The sequence below is a fragment of the Hypanus sabinus genome, chromosome 13, assembly GCF_030144855.1.
Source record: "Hypanus sabinus isolate sHypSab1 chromosome 13, sHypSab1.hap1, whole genome shotgun sequence".
Taxonomy (NCBI): domain Eukaryota; kingdom Metazoa; phylum Chordata; class Chondrichthyes; order Myliobatiformes; family Dasyatidae; genus Hypanus; species Hypanus sabinus.
Genome location: NC_082718.1, coordinates 78,901,585 through 78,927,091, shown reverse-complemented (window position 1 = coordinate 78,927,091; position 25,507 = coordinate 78,901,585). Strand labels below are relative to the sequence as shown.

At 42.0% G+C, this 25,507-nt stretch overlaps 1 protein-coding gene across 1 annotated transcript in view; it reads left to right on the top strand.

Moving 5' to 3' along the window:
• The window catches only part of LOC132404022 (probable E3 ubiquitin-protein ligase HECTD4), a 314,805-nt gene that overhangs the window by 108,611 nt on the left and 180,687 nt on the right, over positions 1-25,507 (top strand). Inside the window, exons 9-13 of the mRNA XM_059987975.1 lie at positions 12,111-12,272; positions 17,107-17,220; positions 17,837-17,977; positions 21,805-22,037; positions 24,764-24,909. Of these exons, the coding sequence (XP_059843958.1) occupies positions 12,111-12,272; positions 17,107-17,220; positions 17,837-17,977; positions 21,805-22,037; positions 24,764-24,909 (796 nt within the window). The remainder of the gene's footprint in view (positions 1-12,110; positions 12,273-17,106; positions 17,221-17,836; positions 17,978-21,804; positions 22,038-24,763; positions 24,910-25,507) is intronic.

Here is a 25,507-nt window from a genome sequence, read left to right as displayed (position 1 = left end):
CATTATGGGTTACTTGTAAAAGTATGTAAATAGCATATGGCATCAAGCCACTATATGATAAGTGCCCACCTTGCTTAATATAAAAAAACAAATGTACATGAGTTTTCTCCTTGCTCCCTTGTTTTCCTTTCAATTAGTTTTTATGTTTTGGAGTCACGTAACATAACTATCTCAAACATACTTGCATTCAAAGTTGCTTAGTCTTTATTATTGATGATCTTTTTTTTTAAGTAACTGCTACGCTGCTGTTGAATATTATTTCTGGCTTTCATATTTGAATCTAGTCCACCTTCTCCATGAGTGATGTAACAAGAAACGAAGGAGAATCTGTGAAAAGTATAAATAAAATGCTTCTGAGTCGACTTTCCCGATAGTGAGCTTCCCTTTCAGCCACTTTGTCTGCCTTGTGATGAACGTGTAATTCCCAAGAAAGAGAGCAATTCAGGGTGGTCTTAAATTAGATTTTAACTGGTACACGTCTACAGAGCGAAAGGGTTCTTGTGATGATATGAACACAGGGAAATGATGATGTTGTAGCATAGTAATTTTCTGAGACATGGAGGTTGACTCAAAAGAAGCAGAAGGCATAGACCTTTACTGGTTCTGTACTTAACATTGAAATTGCTGTCATTGGGTCTCAAAGATCCTGGCTGATGCCAAAATGGTAATTTGTAATATTAATGGAAAAGAGTTGAAGCAGTTTGATATTTAACTCTATTGGAAACATTGCCTAACAGAACAATGTTGCAAAACAGAAGTTGAATATATGCAGCATTAATAATCTCCAATAACTTATAGGTTGAGAAGTATTGCAAAATATGTTTTGTACTCATTCTGCTTTCTTTGCTAAAGTCAATTTTCTTGTATGGGAGAATTCTTCTAGTGTGGCGAAGGTGTGGTAGGTAAAAGACCTGAGTGTCCATATTTGTGATGTGCCAGCTGCTTACTGTTTTACAAACAAACCTGGAACTTTTCATTATAATTTTCTTGGGGAAAATTAGACTCCGCTGATTTGGTGATTTTATCAGGCAAATAATAAGAGAGATTTTAAAATAAGTGAGAGTATATGACAAGAAGTTCCATATTAAATTAATTAAAGCATGTTTTTAAAACGTTGGGTGAAATATCCTTGGTAAAATTACACTTAGGTTTTGAACTTTCCTGCTCATTTCTGGATGGTGTCACTCAAATGGATGATCTGCTTCCTGCTCAGTATAGTTCCCTATTAGCTACCAAGAACACAATACATTATTAGAATTCCTTTTAAATTGTTGTCTTGCTTCTCCAGTTAGTCATAAAGATTGTAGTTTGGGGTGCTGTCATCTACATTTTGTTTAAAGTACTGTAGTGCATTAGGATTGTGTTCCCAGCATGTTTTTGCTTTTGCTGGCCTCAAGCTTGCACAGCGTGTACTTGCACTTATCAGTGATTAAAGAGCTTAAGAGCTTGAAAACCACCTTGAGGAACTCCAGTAGGGATGTCCTATAACTGACATGATTGTCCTCCACCCAGCAGAACCATCATTCTTGGGCTGTGTATGATTACAAGTGGAGATTTTTCCCAGATTCCCATTGACTCCAGTTTAGCAGGGCCCTTGGTGCTGTACTAGAATTGTGTTGCTTCAATGTCAAGAGCAGGTACTTGTGCAATCAATTACGGTGTTTTATATTTGTAATTAATTTAGATCACTTTGTAGAGATAGACAATAAGTGCAGGAGTAGGTCATTCTGTCGTTCGAGTCAGCACCGCCAGTCAATGTGATCATGGCTGATCATCCACAATTGGTACCCGTTCCTGCCTTCTCCCCATATCCCCTCTCAATCAGATCCCCTCTCATCCTTCTAAATTCCAGTGTATACAAGCCCAGACACTCCTATCTTTCAACATTTGACATTCCTGCCATCCTGGGAATTAATCTCGTGAACCTACGCTGCACTCTCTCAATAGCAAGAATGTCCTTCCTCAAATTTAGAGACCAAAACTGAACACAATACTCCAGGTGTGGTCTTATCAGGGCCCTGTACAACTGCAGAAGGACCTCTTTGCTCCTATGCTCAACTCCCCTTGTTATGAAGGCCAACATGCCATTAGCTTTCTTCACTGCCTGCTGTACCAGCATGCTTACTTTCAGTGACCAATGAACAAGGACACCCAGATCTCGCTGTACTTACCCTTTTCCTAACTTGACACCATTCAGATAGTAATCTGCCTTCCTGTTCTTGCCACCAAAGTGGATAACCTCACATTTATCCACATTAAACTCCATCTGTCATGCATCTGCCCACTCACCCAAACTGTTCAAGTCATCCTGCATTCTTCTAACATCCCCCTCACATTTCACACTGCCACCCAGCTTTGTGTCATCTGCAAATTTGCTATGGTTACTTTTAATCCCTTCATCTAAATCTTTAATGTATATTGTAAATAGCTGCAGTCACAGCACAGAGCCTTGTGGTACCCCATTAGTCACTGCCTGCCATTGTGAAAAGGACCTGTTAATCCCTACTCTTTGTTTCCTGTCTGCCAACCAATTTTCTATCCATGTCAGTACCCTACTCCCAATACCATGTGCTCTAATTTTGCCTACTAATCTCCTATGTGGGCCCTTATCAAAGACTTTCTGAAAGTCCAGATACACTACATCCACTGGCTCTCCCTTGTCCGTTTTCATTGTTACATCCTCAAAAAATTCCAGAAGATTAGTCAAGTATGATTTCCCCTTCTTAATTCCATGCTGACTCAGACCGATCCTGTTACTGCTGTCCAAATGTGCCGCTGCTTCTTTCATAATTGACTCCAGCATCTTCCCCACCACTGATGTCAGGCTAACTGGTCTATAATTCCATGTTTTCTCTCTCCCTCCTTTCTTAAAAACTGGGATAACATTAGCTACCCTCCAATCCTCAGGAACAGATCCTGAATCTATAGAACATTGATTACCAATGCATCCATGATTTCTAGAGCCACCTCCTTAAGTACCCTGGGATTTATCAGCCTTCTATCAGATCTGCTTTGACTTTGACATGAAAGATTCTTTTTTTGTTGATCATTGTCAAAAATAGCCAAATTAAATCCACAGCGGTTCAGTGTTGTAAAACAACAAAACCTGAAAACTTTCAGGGGTGGGGGGGGTGGTGAATACTTTTTATAGGTACTGTAATTCTGAAATGAAGATGGTGACTGAGAAGAGGGTCTGACAACTGATACAATAGAATTAAACACATATTTACAAATCATCATGAAAATGAAACGTTGTGGCAAAGGAAAAGATGAACAGTGTAGTTTCAGAGTGTGTTTCTGAGTCCAGATGCAATAATGAAGTACAGCAGCTCAAACCGTTGACCGTTATGCACTTAGCCCTGGTAACTTCATTTTTGTTCATCTGGTGCCTTGAAGTTGTTGACACTCAGTTCCAGTAAATTAAGAATCCCCACTATGGATACCCAGGCACTGAAGTTTGAAGCTGGAAAGTAAAAAAAAATCTAATTATTCACAGCATCTGGGTGATATTGACCACATCAGTGTTTTTGTTTGTGCCTAGCTGAAACAACCTGAGGCAATTAAAACCATATTGGTGAATTTGGGGTCACTCATATGACACCAACTGAGGTTGGCAGATTTCCTTCTCTGCTTGAGATGTTTTTATCACTGAGATTAGCCGTAATTTTTAAAAGTTTAGTCTGTGATTTGAATTTAAATTGTCCAATTTCAAGTCGTGGCTAAAGTATTAGGCACTGAAATTGGTTTTGTTCGGGCTCGCAGCAAAATTAAGGTTATTGGATAAGGAAGAATATCAGAAAACAGTTCTGTATGTCAAGTTGATTTGCTTAACCTCACTTTCCTACTAGGTCATCTAGGTGATCATTTATTACACATTTCGAACTAAAATTTCACATTGTGTTTTAAAGAATAATTGCTTCTGTTGTGCATTTAATGTTTCAATAATATTTGAGTAATATTGTTCAACTAAACATTCTTGTTGGTTTAAATAATTATGGATTATATGTAAAAGTGTGTGAATGGCATACGTCACCATGTCACCACATCAGATGTGTGCGCCTTGCTTAAAGTAAAAACGAAACTAAGACATATAGTCCTAGCTCCATGTTTTTTCTTTCAGTTAGTTTTATGTTACGAAGTTACAAAACGTAAGTGGCAGTGAGCAAGCTTTAAGTGAACCCAAGATGACTGCCTATCTGATGAAGTGCAGTTTTTTTTAAAAAGTGAGTTTTTGAAAAAAGAAGCACAATGAGAAACAGTTGAGTTTTTTTAAAAAAGCAACGCAGCATGTGCTTATTTGGGAAGGGACAGAGATGTTCGAGTTTTAAAATAAAAGGCCGAAATGAAAAAATTCTTGATTTTTATAAACTATACTGGGTGATGTTGATTAATTTTAAAAAAGAAATGGCTGGTTATATCGGAAAGATAGATGAGTCTACTTACATAGAAGATAACTGGCTGTTAAATACAGAACAAATTGAGCTGTAGTTTGAAGCAAATGAAATAGCCAATGAGAGATGAGTGCCAGTTTTTCTGGGTGTATTAGGTGGAAGAGCATACAGTTTGCTTAGAGGTTTAACTGCTCCAACAAAACCAGCCGAAATGAGCTTTCCTCATATCGTGAAAGTAATGCAAGAACATTTAGAATTGAAACCATTTGTGGCGACCCACTTCCCAGCGCACTCGAACCGGCTCACAAAGTGGCGCGCGCCAGCATTGAGGCCGGCCCCAAAGAGGGCGCCAAGCCTGCTTCACCAGCAAGGGGAAAGGCCCGCGCGCGGGACGGGACTGTGAATACATTCCCACCCGGGGAGGGCAGGATCAGGAAGGCTTTAAAGCGAGGCCGCGAAGTTTCCGCGAAGTTTTAAATCTCTTTTTGCAACTGCAGCTCACCGACTCCGTGTCGTTATTTCAGCGCTGCGTGTAGCATAGCGCTACAATTGGTGACCCCGACGGCCCAAACGATATTTGGGCTGAAGATGAGCGATGCCGCATCTGTTCATGCAGTTTCGTTAAAACTACCAAGCTTCTGGACGCTGCGACCTCACCTATGGTTCCAGGAAGCAGAAGCCCAATTCCACATTCAGCAGATAACCTCAGATGCCACATGTTACTACTACATGGTGAGCTCCCTCGACCAGGAAACAGTGGCCCAGGTTGAGGAGTTCATACAATCGCCTCTGGAGGACGGCAAATACACAGAATTCAAAGCCCTGCTCATGAGGACTTTCGGACTCTCAGGGCACGTGCGAGCTGCCCGCTTACTGCACCTGGATGATTTGGGGGACAAGCCACCGTTGGCTTTGATGAACAAGATGCTCTCCCTGGCCGGAGGTCACAAGCCCTGCCTCATGTTTGAGCAGGCATTCCTGGAGCAGCTGCCCGAGGACATACGCCTGCTGCTGTCCAACGCGGATTTCAGCGACCCCCGGAAGGTGGTGGCCTGGGCGGATGTGCTGTGGAAAGCCAAGAAGGAGAGTGCGGCATCCATCGCACAGATCACCAGGCCACGCTCCAAGCAGCAAACCAGACCAGGCTCGGCCGCAGAGCCCACTAACCCCAGGGGCAAGGGTAAGGAGGCCAATGAACAATGGTGCTTCTACCACAAGCTGTGGGGCACAGAGGCCCGCCGCTGTACCCTGCCCTGCAAGTTCCCGGGAAATGCCAGGGCCAGCTGTCACTGGTGGCTGCGGCAGCTGGCCATCAGGATAGCCACCTGTATGTGTGGGACAAGCGGTCGGGAGGCCGCTTTTTGGTCGACACCGAGCCGAGGTCAGAGTCTTACCTCCGACGAGTTACGACACCCGCAACAGAGCACCGGGTCCCACCTTGAGGGCCGCGAACGGCAGCATAGTAAGGACCTTTGGCACCCATATGGTGCGGCTACAGTTCGGCTCCAGCCGGTTCATGTGGGACTTCACACTGGCCGCCGTAGCCCAAATGCTGCTGGGAGCTGATTTTTTGCAAGCTCACAGCCTACTGGTCGACCTGCCAAGGAAGAGACTGGTCCACACCGAGATTTTTCAGACGTTCTCCCTGGGTGAAGCCCAGTTGCCAGCCCCACACCTCGACTCCATCACGCTGTCTGACGATGACTTCACCAGAGTCCTGGCGGATTTCCCATCGGTTCTGGCACCGCAGTTCACGGCAGCCATGTCCAGACACGGCGTACAGCACCACATCCCGACACAAGGACCACCCTCCACACCCGTGCTCGAAGGCTTCCCCTGGACAAGCTCCGACTGGCAAAGGAGGAGTTCAAGAGGATGGAGGAATTGGAGATCATACAGCGGTCCGACAGCCCATGTGCCTCCCCCCTGCACGTGGTGCCCAAAGCAACAAGGGGCTGGAGACCATGCGGCGACTACCACAGGCTGAACGAAGCTACTACACTGGACCGCTACCCTGTGCCGCACATTCAGGACTTTGCAGCAAACCTGCATGGTGCATGGATCTTCTCCAAGGTAGACCTCGTCCGGGGATACCATCAAATCCTGATGCATCCGGACGATGTCCCCAAAACGGCACTCATCACCCCTTTCGGCCTTTTCGAGTTCCAAGATCCACCGTTTTGAAAAGGAGTTTGTTACACTTTTCCTCCAAGCTGGAACAGAGAGTCTCCAAGTATCGAACACAACTTTCTAAATCTTCAGAAGTCGAATCGATGCGAGATAAGCGTTGGGCATGTTTGCCCACCTTGTTGATTTGATCAATCTTGACCTCCAACTGTTTGACAGTGGTATTGAATTCCTTTAAAATTTCGTCTCGGAGCTGACCGAGCGCAGCCAGGGTCTCGTCTGAGAGAGCCGGAGCTTCCTTTCTCCCGGATTTAGAACTCTTGCTAGACATTGTAAGTTAGATGTGTTCACAGGGAAGTAAGAGGTACTGAAAAAGTTCCCGACTAAGGTTTAAAAAATGGAGACATTTAGTGCAAAGATAGCAACAGTAACGGAACAAAAGTTCGGAGCAGCTAAGCAATCGCCATCTTACCGGAAGTCCCCGGCCTTTTCGAGTTCCTCTGCATGCTGTTCGGCCTAAAGAATGCCGCACAGATGTTTCAGCAGTTAATGGACGCGGTGGGACACGACCTGGACTTCGCTTTCATCTATTTGGACAACATCCTCATAGCCAGGAGCAGTCATCAGGAGCATCTGTCCCACCTCCGTCAACTCTACGCCCAACTGAGTGAATATGGCCTGACAATCAACCCGGCCAAATGCCAGTTCAGGCTCGACACCATTGACTTCCTGGGCCATAGGATTACTAAAGACGGGGCAACCCCTCTGCCCGCTAAGGTAGACGCGGTCCACCATTTCCCCCAACCCAAGACAATCAAAGGCCTTCAGGAATTCGTGGGTATGGTGAATTTCTACCACCGTTTCCTCCCTTCAGCTGCCCGAATTATGCGTCCCCTGTTCACCCTGATGTTGGGCAAGGGCAAGGACATTACCCGGGACAAGGAATCCGCCGCCGCTTTCATTAAAACCAAAGAAGCCTTAGCAAATGCCGCGATGCTAGTGCACCCCAGAACAGACGTCCCTACCGCCCTCACAGTGGACGCATCTAACAGGGCAGTCGGTGGAGTGCTGAAACAACTCATCGAGGGTCGCTGGCAACCCCTGGCGTTTTTCAGCAAACACCTACGACCACCCGAGCTCAAATACAGTGCTTTCGACTGGGAACTGTTGGCGCTATACCTGGCAATCTGGCACTTCAGGTACTTCTTAGAAGGTAGGCCTTTCACCGCGTTCATGGACCACAAACCTCTTACCTTTGCGTTCACGAAAGCATCTGACCCCAGGTCGTCCTACCAGCAGCGACATCTGTCCTACATCTCCGAATGCACGACAGATGTCCGGAATGTCTCGGGAAAGGATGATGTCATGGCGGATGCATTCTCCCGCCCTAACATCCAAGCCCTGTCCCAGGGGGGAGACTATGAAGCACTGGCGGAGGTGCAGCAGGCAGACAAGGAGATCCCTAGCTACAGAACTGCAGTCTCCGGTTTGCAGCCCCAGGACCTCCCCGTAGGCCCAGATGCGAGGACCCTACTCTGTGACGTCACCACTGGCCAACCCCGCCCCATCATCCTGGCAGCCTGGCGGCGGTGCGTTTTCAACTCCATTCACAACTTAGTGCACCCCTCCATCAGGTCAACCGTCCGGATGGTGGCCAACAGGTTCGTTTGGCACGGACTCCGCAAGCAGGTCAGTGAATGGGCCAAAACGTGCATGCACTGCCAAACAGCCAAGGTGCAGCGGCACACCAAAGCTCTGCTGCAGCAGTTACACCCCACCCACCAGCGTTTCGCCCACATTCATGTGGATATCATGGGCCCCCTGCCAGTGTCACAAGGAGCACAGCACCTCCTGACTATTGTGGACCAGTTCACAAGATGGCCAGAGGCGGTCTCGCTCACCGACACCACCTCCGAATCTTGCACCCGTGCACTGATTGCCACCTGGGTATCTCGCTTTGGTGTACCGGCCCACATTACCTCCGACAGAGGTGCCCAGTTCACCTCCAGCCTGTGATCAGCTATGGCCAGCCTTTTGGGGACACAGCTACACCACACGACTGCTTACCACCCACAGTCGAACGGACTGGTGGAGCATTTCCACCATCACCTGAAGTCAGCTCTCATGGCCCACCTCAAAGGGCCTAACTGGATGGACGAGCTTCCCTGGGTCCTGCTCGGAATCCGCACTGCGCCCAAAGAAGATCTGCACGCCTCGTTGGCCGAGTTGGTGTACAGCGCACCCCTGGTCGTCCCAGTAGAGTTCATACCAGCCCCAAGGGGGCAAGAGGAAGAACCTGCAGCAGTCCTGGGCAGACTACACGAGAGGTTCGGTAACCTGGCCCCCATACCCACTTCGCAGCATGGGCAGAACCCGACCTGCATACCCAAAGACCTGCAAAACTGTAAGTTCGTTTTTGTACGACGGGTCGGACATTGGGCACCACTACAGCGGCCCTACGAGGGGCCGTTTACGGTGATCAGAATCAATGGGTCCACATTCATGCTGGACATTGAGGGGAAAGAGGAAGTTTTCATGGGGGACCAACTCAAACCGGCCCATGTGGACTTGGCGCAGCCGGTTGAGATTTCGGCACCACGGCGCAGAGGCAGACCTCCCAAAACAGAGTCCAATCCAGACTGTAGACATTGGGGGATGTATCGCCGGTTCTGGGGGGAGGGGGGGTTATGTGGTGACCCACTTCCTAGCACACTCGAACCGCCTCACAAAGTGGCGCGCGCCAGCAGTGAGGTCAGTCCCAAAGAGGGCACCAAGCCTGCTTCACCAGCAAGGGGAAAAGCCTGCGAGTGGGACGGGACTGTGAATATGCACCCCCTACAGCATTCCTGCCCAGGAAGGGTGGGATCAGGAAGGCTTTAAAGCGAGGCCGCAAAGCTTGAATAAATCCTTTTTGCAACTGCAGCTCACCGACTCCGTGTCGTTATTTCAGCGCTGCATGTAGCACACCGCTACACATTGTTGATTGCAGAATGCTATAGGTTTCATAAGTGGAACCAAAAGGAAGGAGAGTCCATTTCAGTGTACACAGCAAATTGAAGAAACTGTCTGAGCATTGTCATTTCAGTGATAGGCTTAAATATGCATTGAGACATCGCTTAGTTTGTAGAATCTTACAAGAAGGCATTCCTGAAACACAAATTACACTTTTAAAATAAGCAGTTGAAATAGCTGTATCAATGGAAACAGCAGTCAGAGATGCAATTGAGACAGACACATAAATTAAAAATGAAAATGAATACGTGCAGCCCCAGCTTCATGTTTTTCCTTTCAATTAGTTTTATGTTTTAGAATAATAAAACATAAGTTTCTAAGCATGATGATTGGTAGAAGATAAATTGCAACTAAAGGCAAATTCAGTACTTAATAAGCTTGAAAAGTTTTTTTTGGTTGGGGAGGGAAGGGTGGAGAACAGTAGCCTAATAATTAAGTTATTGGATAGTAAATGAGAGACCAGTCTTAATAAGCTGGAGATATGAATTCAGACTTGGGAATTTCAATTAAGTAAATGATCAAATAATTAAAAAATCAAATCAGTACACTTAATGATGACCTTGGAATTACGGTACAATAAAAATTGTTAAAGTTCAGTGTTATCTTTAGAAATAGTATATCTTCCTTTTTGTATCTGTGTGTCTATAGCAATACAGTTGATACTGAACTGGCTACTCATATGTCAACAAAATAGTTTTAAAAACCATATGGAGACATAAGAGATGACAAATATTGGAAATCTGGAGCAACACAAAGTGCTGGAGGAATATAGTGGGTCAGGCAACCAGTGGAGGGAAGTGAGCTATCAGTGTTCAGTTGGAGACACTGCTTCAGGACAGCAAAGAAAGAGGGAATAACAAAATAAAAGGGTGGGGGGAGGGTAGAACAAGAGCTGGTGAGAAAAGGAAAATGGGGGGAGCAGGGAAGTGTGAATGATGTAAGAAGGTGGGTGGTGATAGGTGGAAGTGCTGAAGAAGATGAAATCTGAGAAGGAGAGGGCAGTGGACACTGGAATAAAGGGAAGAAGGTGAGGCATATTCATAAGTTCTAGGTTCTGATTAGTTTCATTTCAATTTTGTAAACACCACTTTGCAAAACTGCATCTGAATAAATCCTCCTCCTAGATCTCTATCTGGTAATCAGCAGTATTTATCTTGTTATTTTTTTAATTTACCAGCAAATCCCAGATACCCTTACACTTTAGCATTTACTGTTTCCTTATTATTTAAAAGTTTATTTTTCTTTCCATTGCTTAACTTGTCTCTATCCATTTGGCGATTCTTTGCATTCCTCTCTTCCCTCACCCCTCCCCCATCCCCAGATTATCATACCTGAAGTTATGTTGTTATGTTGCAAAGATAGTGCTCATGGCCAAATAATAAACCAAAAAGTGGAAGGAGCTGATTCATCAACTACTGTTTGCAGATAGGAGCTCTGATTTGGGTACGAAAGTTCCAAGAACAGAATTTTTTCCCTATAAAAAGATATGGGGTTGAACCGAAGCGGATAGAGAGAATTCTGAGTGATTGTCATCACTCTGTTCTCTGTTTTTGAGCAATTTAAAAATTCCTGGTGCTTCTATACCCCTTCATTTCATGTACCTCAATTTTGCTAATCAACTTTTCATGTGGAATTTTTTCAATTGTCTTTTTAAAATAATATTTCTTGAATCAAACTTTGTAATATCATCAAAAGATTCAATCAGTTAAATGTAACTGCCCTTTTAATAAATTTGTTTTGTATCTCCTTTATTAACTAAGACTTTTTCAGTTGTCTTTAATGCTTTTGTGATTATTGTTTCTGTAAAATTTCTCTACTACCAAAACTTCTGTTCTAAATGATAAACATCTCAGACATTTTCTTGCATGCCTTTTTAGACAAGAATATCACATTCACCATTTTCCTGGTATCTACCTTGTTTTAAAGTCATGGCCAGTCAATCTTCACTTTAACCTTCCTTCTCTCAGTGAAGTGTTTTCCCATCTGAACCAGGTGATCTCTTACTTGAAGCACGATCAGTCTTTTCAATTGTCCCTCTGGATTAATTTTCAGTACATCAATTTCTCAAGCACCTGAACTTCCTTTCTGAGGCTTTCTCTCAGAATAGGCCATCATTTGTCTTGGCTCCAGTTCTGTGCGTATGAAATGACCAATGAAGCACCATAAGAAGGACCCTTCTATTATACATGTGGCAAGAGATGCTGATGGATTAGGTATATGGGTAGATTGTGAAGTGATGTACCTCTCCACCTTTCACACAGATCTTTTCAGTGCTTCCAATATGCAATCTTGAGGTTCTCAATACCATCCCAAATGTTCCTCTCCATTTTGAACAATCCTGGATCTGTTATTCCCAGGAGTTTGGATGTCGATTTGTATTCAATGTGATTTTTTATTGTCTAGTTGTGTTTAATTTAAGCACAGTACACATTTGTTTTAATTTGACTGATCTAATGTTGTCCACAAGTTGATGAGAATCACTTTGGTATCTCTTTCTCTTAACATTACCTGATTAAAAGTTAGGGAAACAGAATTTGTTAATAAATTTTCTTTGCATTAAGAGTTTTTTTTTCTTAACAGCAGCAAATACAAGCTGTGGCTTACCTTTGAAAACCTTAAGGAAGACCCCTATGTATACATGTGGAACGTACCTGGTGATGCTTAGTGCACCACCAGGCGGATCTGGAAGTTCTGCAACACGCTCTTTATTTGGTGGTACAAGTGGATTGTCCTCTTTAAAAGGTAAGTCACATTTGATTTTAAATTACCTAGGTACATTATGTAATGAAATGTTATCATGGTACCAGTACTTTCAAAGACAGGTATTACCAAAATATTCTTTTGCTTGTATAGGTCTTCTAATTCAGACGTTAATTCTTGTGTGTGGAATTGTTTACTAGATGTTATCTTGTAATGTAGCCAAAGTTTATGGGGCCAGAATGTGCAGTTATTCTCTTGAATGTGCTTAGTTCAAAAGTAGTTTCATGTAGGTACAAATGTATCCAGCACTTTCAGAAATGGTACTAACTAATACAATTAATTTAATCAGAATAAGTAATTGCTGCAATTAGAATAATAATGAAAACTGAAAATGTTTGAAATAGCAGGTCACGTAAATAGAAGATCAGATGGGGAGAGAGAATCAATTGTGATGACCTTTCTTCAGAACTGGGAAAAATTAGGGCTGTCCTTTATTATTTTAATTCTATACCTGTTCCTCATGTGGCATCTATCTACCGTCTGTGAGCTCATAGAATCATAGAACAATTTCAGGTGGCAACTACTGCTCTCATTTTCAAGAGATTGGGCTTGTTATTCCCATGTTATTCCCATGGATAAACTCCTCATGGCAGATTCTTTTATTTAACATTTCTACATCTTTTTTTGGGTGGCAGGCTGGAGATACGTCTCAATCAGAGGAGATGTAGGGTGTTCCTTCCCTCCGCTAGCCTGCAGTTCACCCTTGGGTAAGGTGTAGCACCTGTTTAGCCCCCTGATCAGGGTCACGTGAAGCCATGGGAGCAGGTAATAGATGGTCATATGAGCAGCTGGTGCATATCACAATTCCTGGTTACTGCTAGGAAGATGATCTCTGAAGAGTATTGATAATGGCTGGGATCATCTGTCATGTAAAGACACTGCCCAGCAAAAGGCAATGACAAACTGCTTCTGTAGAAAAATTTGCCAGGAACATATCCCATGACAGGTATTTCCCTTTTTGTTGTTCTAATGAACTGTTAGTTATCTGAAACAAAAAAGGTTTTTCCTCTCTCCATAGATGTCTTGCTAGCTGAGAATATTCAGCATCTTCAGTTTTTATTTTTTCAGAATCCACTGTATCTTTCTTTCATATTAAAATGTACTTAATTTTTAAGAATTAGTTTGTGCGAGATTGGCAGTTAGGACATACCAATTGAAAAGGCAAGTTCCATGAAGTTCTGGGGTGGAATTGAGTATATGGAATATTCACCTTGGTCAGTATGTTCTAATGTTTTTCTTCCTCTTGCTGTTTAATGTATTTGCAGTTGAGATAGATGAATGTGTTAATGATGAAATATGTTTAGTTTTACAGCACAGGTGTAACATCAAGCATTCAGGCCTGGAGATCCCAGAAATGGCCAAAAGTGAAATTTAAGGCTGATTTATACTTCTGCGTAGTAGCCTACGCTGCAGCCTTCATGAGTGGCCTGCACTGTTGTGAGCATTTATACCTGTGCGTTGGTGTGTCTGCGTCGCTCTGCAATTCACAGCCAAAACGCTAGTTATCAGTGGGGTTTCTAATGGCGACTGAGCGCATCATGTTGGAATTAGAGCTAATAAATGTTGAACAAGGGTTACTTTTATTGAAGTTACTGAGAGAGCAGACGTCAGAGGAGATGGCATGTACGACCATTGAACAGATTGAAGCAGAAGGAGGGTGAATTTTCTGTGCTTGTCCGGCCACTGAGAGACATGGACAAGGAAATGCATTTCAAATATTTTCAGGTGTCGGCAGGTAGATTTGACGATTTTGTTCATCGTCTCCAACCATTTATTTCGCATCAGTGTATGCCTGTAGACAGGAGGAAATGCCATGCTACCAAGTGGACCAATCACAGTTATTGCTGTCTGCGTCACCTCGATGCGCAGTTACATGTTTGGAGAGGTGTGTGTCAGGCTATGGCATAGGGTACAGCGTAGGTTACGCAGCTACGCCGTACCTACAGTGTTCATTTGACGCACAAGTATAAATCAGTCTTTACTCTTTCCACCTTTAGTGAAGATTTGAAAGATGCACTTGTTAAAAGCATTGTATGAAGGCAGTCCATTATCTGCACTAGGTGTCTGCACTGATTTTGTTCATTTACAGTCAATCAAAAAAACACAGCATACTGGATGAATTCCTCCAACGTTAACTTTAGGAACCAATACATAATTTTATAGTACTACTGTAATAGTATTGCTTATGTTCTAATTTGTTCTGTCTTTCATTTAAATACTTAATTTCTTACTCAGTTAAATGGTAGTTTATCATTTTTAACTATTAACTATTTTCATGAAATGGGCTAATTGGGGTGGCTGCTTAATGTACTGGTCCTAATGTATCCCAATTAACCAGAATTCATTATACTTCATTTTGCATGCCAGCCACACAGTTTTATTACAAAAGTGTATTGAGGTAGACAATGCAGAATAAAGTGTTATAGTTACAAAGAAAGTGCATGCAGTCAAGTACAAGGTCTTAATGGGGTAGATTGTGAAGTCAAGTCCATCTAATTGCATTAGATGCACAGGAAGGGATAGTATTTATCCCAAAAAGAGAAGAGGAATTGAAGTTGCTGTTTGACCCTCTGATTTCCTTTGGCAGTTTTTTTTTGCTGGTATTTATTCCTGTCTGCTACAGGAGGCAGGGGATCAAGTTGCTGGGGTTCTGGCTGAGATGATTATTTGTTCACTGGATACAAGTAAGGTATGAGGTGAATGAAGGACAGCAAATGTGGCCTACCTCTTTCAAGAAAGGCAGCAGAGAAAAGCTTGTTGACCATAAACCTCTGTGCCTCATATCAGTTGGAAGGAAGTTGCTGGGAAAAAAAATTGAGGAGTCAATTATGTGATCGCTTTGAAAAATGGGCTAATTAGAGGCGGCCGTTGTGACATTCAAGGGAATATCCTGTCTGACCAATTTCATTGAGTTCTTTAAAGAGGAAATAGTAGTTTTTGATGGGGGCAGTGCAATTGGAATGATTAATGTGGACTTCAGAACTTTTGACAATGTCCCATATAAGAGGGGCCTGGTTCAAAGAGTAGGGATCAATGGGACCCAGGGCAGGTTAGAAAACTGGATCCAAAATTGGCTTGGAAGAAAATGATAGTTGTACTTATAGTTAGATGTTTATTATTAGTGGTGTCCCACAGGATTGGTGTTAGGACCCATGTTGTTTATACAATATATGAATCACTTGGACGTGGGAGGCATGATCAGGAAGTTCATGCCAGTGGTTACAGTAAACTGGAGTATCAATATTGCTGATAGATCTTAGTCTGCAAGTTAAAGACACACGGTATATTTCAAAAATGGTAAATACACTGTTTATTTTCATGGATTGTCAGATAAAGTGAAAATAAATAATCACTGTTTGAGGAGAGATCTATGGGGGCATTTTTCAGTGAGCAGTTAGATTAAAATTAATGAAATTGATTTAACATTGTCACATGTGCTGCGGTACGGTGAAAAGCTTATTTTGCATGCTGCTCACACAGTTCAGTGGATTGGAAGTCCATGAACCAGTCCTCATCGGGGAACCAAAGATGAGAGGGACATCAACCTTAAATTCCTTGGTGTTGTCATTTCAGAGGACCCAGCATCTAATTGCAATTATGAAGAACGCATTTCTACTTCCTTAGAAGTTTGCGAAGATTCAGCATGACTTCTAATACTTTGACAAGCTTCGATAAATGTGTCATAGAGAGTATTTTGACTGGCTGCATCACAGCCTGGTATCAAAACACCAATGTCCTTAAATGGAAAATCCTACAAAAAGTAGTGGATGCGGCCCAGTTCATCATGGGTGAAGCCCTCTCCTCCATTTGAACACATCTACATGAAATGCTGTGGCAGCAAAGCAGTATCCATCATCAGCAACCCTCCCCCACCCCCACCACCACCCAGGTCATGCTCTCTTCTCGATGCTGCCATCGGGAAGAAGGTATAAGCACTGCCAGGTTCAGGAACAGTTATTATCCCTCAACCATCAGGCTCTTGAACCAGAATGGATAACTTTATTCAACTTCACCTGCCCATCACCCATCTATTCCCATAACCTATGGAATCACTTTCAAGGACTCTTCATCTCATGTTCTGAATACTTATTGATTATTTTTCTCTTTTGTATGTGCAGTTTCTTGTCTTTTCACATTGGTTGTTTATCTGCCCTGTTGGGTGTGATCTTTCATTGATTCTGTTATGGCTCTTGGATTTATTGAGTACGCCCATGAGAAAGCAAATCTCAGGGTTGTATATGATGACATATATGTACTTTGATAATAAATTTACTTTGAATTTTGAAATTATTGTAGTGAACTAGTTCAAGGTAAAACAGTAACAGAATCCAGGATAAAGTACAGCAGTTACAGAGAAAGGGCAATGCAGATGGTCATAACGAGTTTGATTGTGGGGACAAGTGTCCATCTTATACTAGGAACAATTTCATAGTCTTATAACAGCGAAGTAAAAGCTGTCCTTGAGCCTGAAGGTACATGCATTCAGGCTTCTATATCTTCTGTGTGATGGAAGAAGGGAGAAGTCAGGGCTGGGTGAGGTCTTTGATTTACTGAGGTAACTATGTACAATCAGACATCATAAAGAGGAAGTGGAATGTTTGTGTGAAGGTAAGTGGTGAAATAGTCAAAGGGGAGTTGATGGACATGAGAGAGGGGTAATGGGACTAATGTAATACCTTTGCTGAGAGCTGGCATGGACCCAATGGGCTGAATAGCTGCCTTCTGTGTCATATGAAAACATTAAGCAACAAGCAGTAATTTGCTTTGTAATAGTTTCATGATTGCTGAGGTCACAAATTGTTTTCTTTCTGTGTAGTTCTTTGCTCTAGTGTGGTGTTCAACGTCTCAGATGGTCAATTTAGTAGCCGGGCGGATCTGATCGACGCTGCTGGTAGTTCTCTTGGACGTGGAGCACTAGTTCCAGGACTGGGTAAGGATAGTGTATTCCCACAGAATAGATTTATCAGTTAAAAATCTTTTAATTTTAAAAAGCAAACACGAGGAAATCTGCAGATGCTGGAAATTCAAACAGCAACACATACAAAATGCTGGTGGAACACAGCAGGCCAGACAGCATCTATAGGGAGAAGCGCTGTCGATGTTTCGGGCCGAGACCCTAGTCCTGACAAAACGTCAACAGCGCTTCTCCTTATAGATGCTGCCTGGCCTGCTGTGTTCCACCAGCATTTTGTGTGTGTTGCTGTTTTCATTTTAAAGATTACTTTTAAATAATGAACTGTGTGTGTACAGAATAAATCAAAATATGACCAGGCACTTAATAAGTGGCTGGCAAATTTGAACCCTGAATCAAGAGGTTCACCATGTATCAGTCTCTTCCCACTGTTTACGTCCTGTACCAGATTAAGATGATTCAGGAATTGTCATGTGACTACATCATTCAACAAATAGAAGAACATTCTATAAGCAGCATTAAATGCAAGAACAATGGCTTGTATCAGTGTTCACAGATCCCATTCATAAAACCTGTATATTAGTCATTTTTAGCTTCAAGCACTTCATTTTTTAATAATTATTTTCTGTTCTAGGGGCTTGCTATGATGCTATGAACAATATGATTTGGACATGTTCGAGTGACTACATGGATCAATGGTGTAATCCTGGTAACCAAGCATTCCATCATGTGTGTCAAAGACTGGGTGTTAATCACATCATCCCAGAGCCCCAAGGTTAGTTTGGTACTTGTAGGACTTAAAACTAACTGTACTTCCTTTGACTTGCATGCTAACTTGTCGTTGGTTTAGTTTTTGTTCAGTGGTATGCTTGGATCTTTTTTGTTATTTTCTTCCCTCCTGGGGTTTCTTCAAGCATTCACTTTCTGAAAAGTACTTGTCAAAATTGTATCTAGACAGATCGAGGGGAGTGCTGAAAATGAATTCAATAAAGTAGTAACTTACATTTTTATAACAATTCAGATGAAGTTTCCTTTAAAAGTGATGTGATATTTGCATCAAATGGATGATGTGTAAAATACAGACTCAAAGGGATTTAGAGTTATATATGAACTTTAGTTGACAAACACTGTAACCTGTAATAAGCTATAACAGGTTATCATGAGGATTATTACTTATCTCAACTATTGAATTTATACCAGTGATTTAAATAAAGTGACTTAGAAGGCTATATCTGAATTTACTGCTGATATGAAGGTAGCCTTAAGAAAGATGCAAACAGAATGCATAAAGAATCTAGATACATTACAGGTAGTTCCCGAGTTATGAACGTTGGACTTACAGACAATTCATACTTACGAACTGAGGAAGGAGAATGCCATCCGCCATTTTAAGTCAGATTGCGACGCCGTCCACCATTTTAAGTTGGATTGTGACGCAGTCTGCCATTTTAAATCATTGCCGTTGACACTGTGTTGAGTGTTTAAATTTGTATTTGGCTTAAACTTTTCTTACTAAGTTTCACCCTGACCCAAGCCCCCACCCCCCATTCTGGCCGGCTGGTGGCACAGTGAGATCAGCGCCGGGGTTCCCAAGTTCGATCCAGTGACTCCCGTACCATTCGTGCTGGGTTGATAATGAGCTCGCAACTTGACCTTGTAAAAAAAAACACTGCCACCTCCAGTTTAAATTCCCACGCTTAATATTGTGGAGGATCAAATACCCAAACCCAGCACAGCCCCCACTTGTCCCATTTAACCTGCCTCAGTGTGGTGCAGTTTAGCACCTGGGGAATTCTGTGTGTTGGTCCTTAGGACCCGGCAGAGCTAGGGACCCACTGCTCACAGTGTTCCTGTTACATTGATGGGAATCGATCGCGATTGAAAATAAAGTGGAATTAATAAAGTGTTTGGAAAGAGGTGAAACACCATCGGTCGTTGGAAAAGCATTAGGTTACAGGCGGTCAACGATCGGAACAATTTTAAAGGATAACGGATAAAGTGAGAATAATGGAGCATGTGAAAGGCCCTGCCCCAATTAAAGCTACAATTATTACTAAGCAATGCAGTGGTTTAATTATTGGAATACATGTGTTTCTTAAGTGTTTTATATGCATAGAAAGGTAAAATATATACTATATACTAAGACAAATGTTTGACGAACTGACGCTAAATAATACCAATATACTCATTCCGACTTATGTACAAATCGGACTTAAAGATGGACTCAGGAACGTAACTCGTACCTAACCCGGGGACTGCCTGTATGTAGGTGAACTAAGATGTGGCAGACAGAGAAAATTGTTAGCATAGATCGCTCTTTATTCTGTATGTAGTGAAATGAAGCTGTTTAATGCTAAGATCTTTGTTCTTACATTTTCTCTCCTTGTCACTTACTTCCCATAACCAAACCTGGTTCCTTTTTTTGGGGAGGAAGCTAACTCATCAAAAAAAAGTTCTCCTGAGATGTTACTATTTTTCTTTATTTACTGTGTAGGCTACATTCTTAATTATTCCTTCCACTTTGAAGTCCCGCTTTTTAATAATTTCCTTGCAAGCTTCACTCTGTTTCTTTGTGTCATTGGTGCAGATGTGGGTCATGAACTTTTTCAATTCACTTCTCTTCATCAGAATGTTAAGAAACTAAGCAATAATATGTTAGCCTTGATACCAAGGCTGATGCTGCAGATGCTGAAAATCTGGAGCAATGCACACAAAATACTAGAGGCTCTCATCCAGTCAAGCAGCACCTACAGAGGGAAATTAATTGTCAGAAAGTCATTCTGACTATCCCTAATATGACTATGCTTCTCCCAATGCTTGTAATTCCTGTCACTAAGAAACCTCTCCAATTGTTTATCCTCCACTGACATAAGACTCAATGGTTATCCCTACTTCCTTTCTTTAACAACAGAACATTTACCATCTCTAGTCCTCTGATACCACTCCTGTGGCCAGAAAGGATGCAAAGAACACTGCTCGCTTCTGGTAATCACCTGGGGTATATCTGTCTGGCCCTGGGGACTTGCTTGTCCTAGCGTTGTTCAAGAGTTCTGCTACCTCTTTCTTAACCTTCAACATGCTCCGGCTCATTAGCCTCTTCTACACTGACTTCACAATCATAAAGTTCCCTCTCCCTGGAGAGCACTGAAGCAAACAATTAAGGACCTCTCAAAGAGCTGCACCACCTAGCAACCTACCTATTTAACACTACCCTAATCACAGGACAGTTTACAATGACCAGTTCACCTACTACTTGGTACATCTTTGGGATTGTGGGAGGAAACCAATGCACTCATGGGAAGAATGTGCAAACTCCATTACAGACAGTGCAGGAATTGAAATCCAAACTCTGGAACACCCCAAGCCACAGCGCTACACTACCATGGCATCTTTTTCAAGTTGCTCTTGTACTTGTCTCAATCACTTCCTCTGGCAGCTGATTCCACATATACCACTCTTTCTGTTAAAGCATTGCCCCTCAGTTTCCGCTCAAGTCTTTCCCTTTTAACAAACCTGTGCCCTCTAGTTCTTGATTTTTCAACTCTGGGGTTGATCTTGGAACGGTTGACTGCATTCACCCTATCTATGTCCTTCATGATTTTTTTACACCTCTACAAGATCACCGAGCCGAGGATTGGTAGTGGGGACAAGTTTCCACTGCCTAAAAATGCTCCTCACGGCATGTGCCTCAAATAGCCTCTGACAAACAAGTCCAACTCCTGGCCTTCTCATGTGGCTTAGCCTCTAAGCCTGGTGGAACTGATTCTACTGACAGGAGAAGGGGCAAAGGCGGGTCATGGCACCTTAAAACCAGTGCTTCGGGTAGATGGAGCTGGTCAGCCTGGGAAGGCAGTCCATCTAAGAGAGGGAAAACTCTGATTTCAAACCTCTGCTGCCTTGCAGGCACACCAACTCATGGCAAAGGCTTTGGGAGCAAACCCTGAGGCCAAATCCGGAGCTGGAGTCCCTAAGGCAGTCCGACGTTGCCTTCAACTTTGTTCTGGCAACACCTGCGGCGACACTGGTGCTAAGCTGTATCGGTCCTTGCCCTTGGTGTTGTGGAGAGGGGAGACTTGCTGCTTAGGCAACTGCTGGTCTTCCATACAACCTTGCCCAGGCCTGCACCCTGGAAGCCATTCAAGGCACAGGTCCATGGTCTCATGAGACTAACAGATGCCACCATAAGATCACCTCTCAGTCTACTGTGCTCTAAGGAATAGAGTCCTAACTGTCCAGCCTCTCCCCATAACTCAGTCCCTCAAGTACTGTGAACATCCTTGTAACTCTTTTCTGGGCATTTTTCCCAATGTAGTTACATCTTTCCTATAGTGGAGTGACCAGAACTGAAAACAGTACTTCATCTGCAGCCTCAACAGCGACTTGTCCTCCTGTACCATGATCTCCCAACTTTTTTTGCTCAATGCCCTAGATGAAGTTTTGTAGCACTTTATCAACAATTGCTGATTTATAATTTCTGAATGAATATTTCTACTCATTAGTTGATGCAAAGCTATTGGTATAATTGTGTATTTGTACCTAATCTGTGTTTCAAGTGGAGGTTTTCTTTGCTTTTATTCTTGTTATCTATGTTATATGCTTCAGATGGATCCATTTCAACCAGTGATGTTATTAACCAACTTCTGCATCATGTGGGAGCAATGTGCATTCATCAGCTTAATTTATTGACTGCCAGCGCTAATTTACCAATATCAAACTTCCTGGGTAAACAACATCCAATTGAAGCACAACATCTCAGCAGTATCTGTGACATCATGGAGAAGGCCATGGCCAACAGGGACACTTGCATTATCCGATGTATTCTTGTTGTTTTTCAGGTATTTGTATTTTGGCTTTCTTTGTTTAAATGCAATATTTTTGATTAGAAGTTTTCAGTTAAAAGATTTGCTTTCAAGTGTGAAACTTGGAATTTTCAAAGTTAAAGGTAAATTTATTATCAAAGTACATATGTCATCATATATAACCCTGTGATTCACCTTGTGAGCACACTTAATAAATCCATAATATAATAATAATCATAAAAGAATTGATGAAAGACTGTGCCAACTTGGGCGTTCAACCAGTGTGTAAAAGACATTGTGCAAATATAAAAGGAAAAAAATAAATGAGCGATAAGTAGTGAGAGCGTGAGATGAAGAATACTTGAAATCGAGTCCTTAGGTTGTGGGAACATTTCGATGATGGGGCAAGTGAAGATGAGTGAAGTTATCCTCTTTGGTTCAAGAGCCCGATGGTTGAAAGATAATAACTATTCCTGAACCTGGCGGTGTGAGTCCTGAGGCTCCTGTACCACCTTCCTGATATTTGTATCAAGTGGATTTGAGAAATGACATATTTTACACTTTTTTGACCTGGAGCACGGTCAGTATTCGGCATTTAAAAAGTAGACTTAAACCGTCTTTCCATTAGTCATGCCATCACATGTTTTTGATTGTGTGGTTCCTATCAAAGCTAGTCAGAATTAAATTCAAATTTCAAAGTAAATTTATTATCAAAGATTGCATTGTCAGCGAAACCAAAGAGCTGATTATCAACTATGGGAGGAAGAAGCTGAAGGTCCTTGAGCCAGTCCTCATTAGGGGAATGGAAGTGGAGAGGGTCAGTAGCTTTAAATACCTCGGCACCTACATATTGGTGGATTTGTCCTTGAAACCAGCACAAGTGTCATTCCAAAGGAGGCACAATAGCACTTGTACTTTCATAGATGATCATGTAGATATGATTTGTCACCAGAAACTTTGACAGACTTGTATAGATACACAGTGGACAGCATCCTAACTGGTTGCATCATGGCCTGATATGGAAACACCAATGCACAGGAACAGAAAAAGCCTACAGAAATTGGTGGATACAGCCCAGTCTATCACAGGCACAGTCCGCCCCACCTTGAGAATATTTACATGGAGTATTGCCAGCAGAAGCCTTAGATCCCACACCTTCAGGTTCAGGAACAGTTATTATTCTACATCTAATGAGGCTCCTAAACCAGTGTGGATAGCATCATTCACCACTATTCTGTACTGATTCTTTGATGTACAGATTCACTTTCAGTGACTCTTTACAACTCATTTTTCAGTATTTTTATTTTCATGTTTGTCTTACTTTGCACATCAGTGTTTGTCAGACTGCCTTTATGTATAGCTTTTCGTAAAATTATATTTCTTGATTTCCCGTAAGTGCCTGCAAAACAATGAATCTCAAGGTAGTATATGATAGTATTCTGTTGTTTTTTCAGGAATTGAGGCTAAAGTTTGTGAGATGTCCTTATTTTATTTGTACCCTACTTGATCAAAATATTGCTCAAATTGGAATGGCTTTAATCCTTTATTTACTTACCTCCGCATCCAGAATATAATAATGCCTTTCAAATGTAGAAATAAGTCCAATGCTGGAAGAATTCACAGGCCTGCTGTCCGCAGTTGGTTCCTTTGACTGGCAGTTTTCCTTAAACCCAAACTTGTTTTTTCCTCACCCCATTGCTCAGCCTTGTGCTGCCACCTCTCCTGGAAGCCTTTCTACTCCTGATTGGCTTTGAGCATCAAGAGCATAAACCTGCTTTAAAATTCCAGATGTCCAGATAAATGAAAGTAGGAAATACTAGAAGTATGGAACAGGTCAAACAGCGTATGTTGAGAGATAAAAAATTAATATTTTAAGGAATGATAATTAATAGTTACTGTCTTGGAAAAATAATTAATAGTTCTGATATTGATGAACCAAAGAAATAACCCAATCTGGATACATCACAACTTAGTATGGCAACTGTTTTGCCCACAGCCACGAGAATTTGCAGATATTGTGGACACAGCTTTGTACCTTATGGGGGAAAAACCTCCCCTCTGTGGACTCTGTACTTTGTGCTGTCTCAGTAAAGTAGCCAGCATAATCAAAGACCCCAGCCAACACAGACATTTTCTCTTCTCCCTTTTCCCATTGGGCAGAAGATACAAAAGCCTGAAAGCATATACCACCAGGCTCAAGAGCACCTCCTACCATTGGTAGGAAGTACAGTAGCCTTAGCTCCCACACTACAAGTTTCAGATGTTAAAAAAGACTATTGAAAGGTCCCCCAGTATGATAAGATGGATTCTTAATCTCAAAATTTACCTCTTTATACATTTGCACCTTATTATCTACCTACGCTGTATTTTCTCTGTAGCTGTTAGACTTTATTCTACTTGTTTTTGGTTTTTACCTTGTACTACTTCATTGTACTGTGCAATGAATAGTATCCCAGTCATAGCTTTTCACTATTCCTCTGTAAATGTGACCAATAACTACCCTGATGCAAGTCATTTTTTTGTACTCCATAACTTCTAGTCATCCTGTGTAAGTATTTCTAGTAGTTTTTATTAAGTTTTCCAGCATTTTTCACTATATTGCTTGTTTAGCAAAGAGGAATAGTGCAGTTTCTTGGGTTGTAATACTAAGTTGTCTTTTATCTGTTTTTCAAACAATTTGAAAGGACTTGTGCTGTGGCAGATTAAGAACAAATAGTAGGCAAGCATGATTTATAATGGTACTTCATGTTTTTTGTTTATAGGTAATATTCAAATTTTTCTTCAACCCGCAAACAGAGAGAAACCGTGAGATTGTACATCGATCTGAGTTACTACTCTGGCAACTTTTAAAGACTCCAGTTGATGAAATTGGTGAAGAGATTCAAAGGGAAGTTTGCCTTGCTATTAGGTAAGTGAATACTTCATGATATCTACTCACATTATTTTATGATTTGGGTCTCTTTGATATTAAATATGATTTATGAGAGATCTGAATCATTTTTGAAATCTGCTTGATTAATGGTATTGAAATATTGAGATCCAAAGGTGTTATTGTTGTTAATGCCAAGATAAAGCAGTTTGAATCTCATTATAAAGGAGACATGTAAGATCAGGATAATCATTTCGACAAATGGAATGAATGACAGTCTTTGAAAGTCTCTAAGATTATCCAAGGAATAATTTTTAAACCCAGTTGAAAATTGCTTTGCATGATGAAGGTTCTATAAAAATGATGTTTATTTGGCACTATTTTCATGGAAGGTGCAGAGAAGAATAGAAAGAAAATAGCTTGAGAAGGAAGAACTAATACTGCTTTCCAAAAGGTTGTTCAGTACTTCAAAAGTGCAACAGGAAGATGATAAATTCATCCACCCTTGGTATCCCCTTCATGAGAGCTACTGACATTGTTAATATAGTCTGCACAGAGGGTGTGAGACTCTGGAGGTCTGCCAGTTTTCATAGTGCATTAGATAACTTTGAAAGTGTCCATGACATACTGTGGGGTT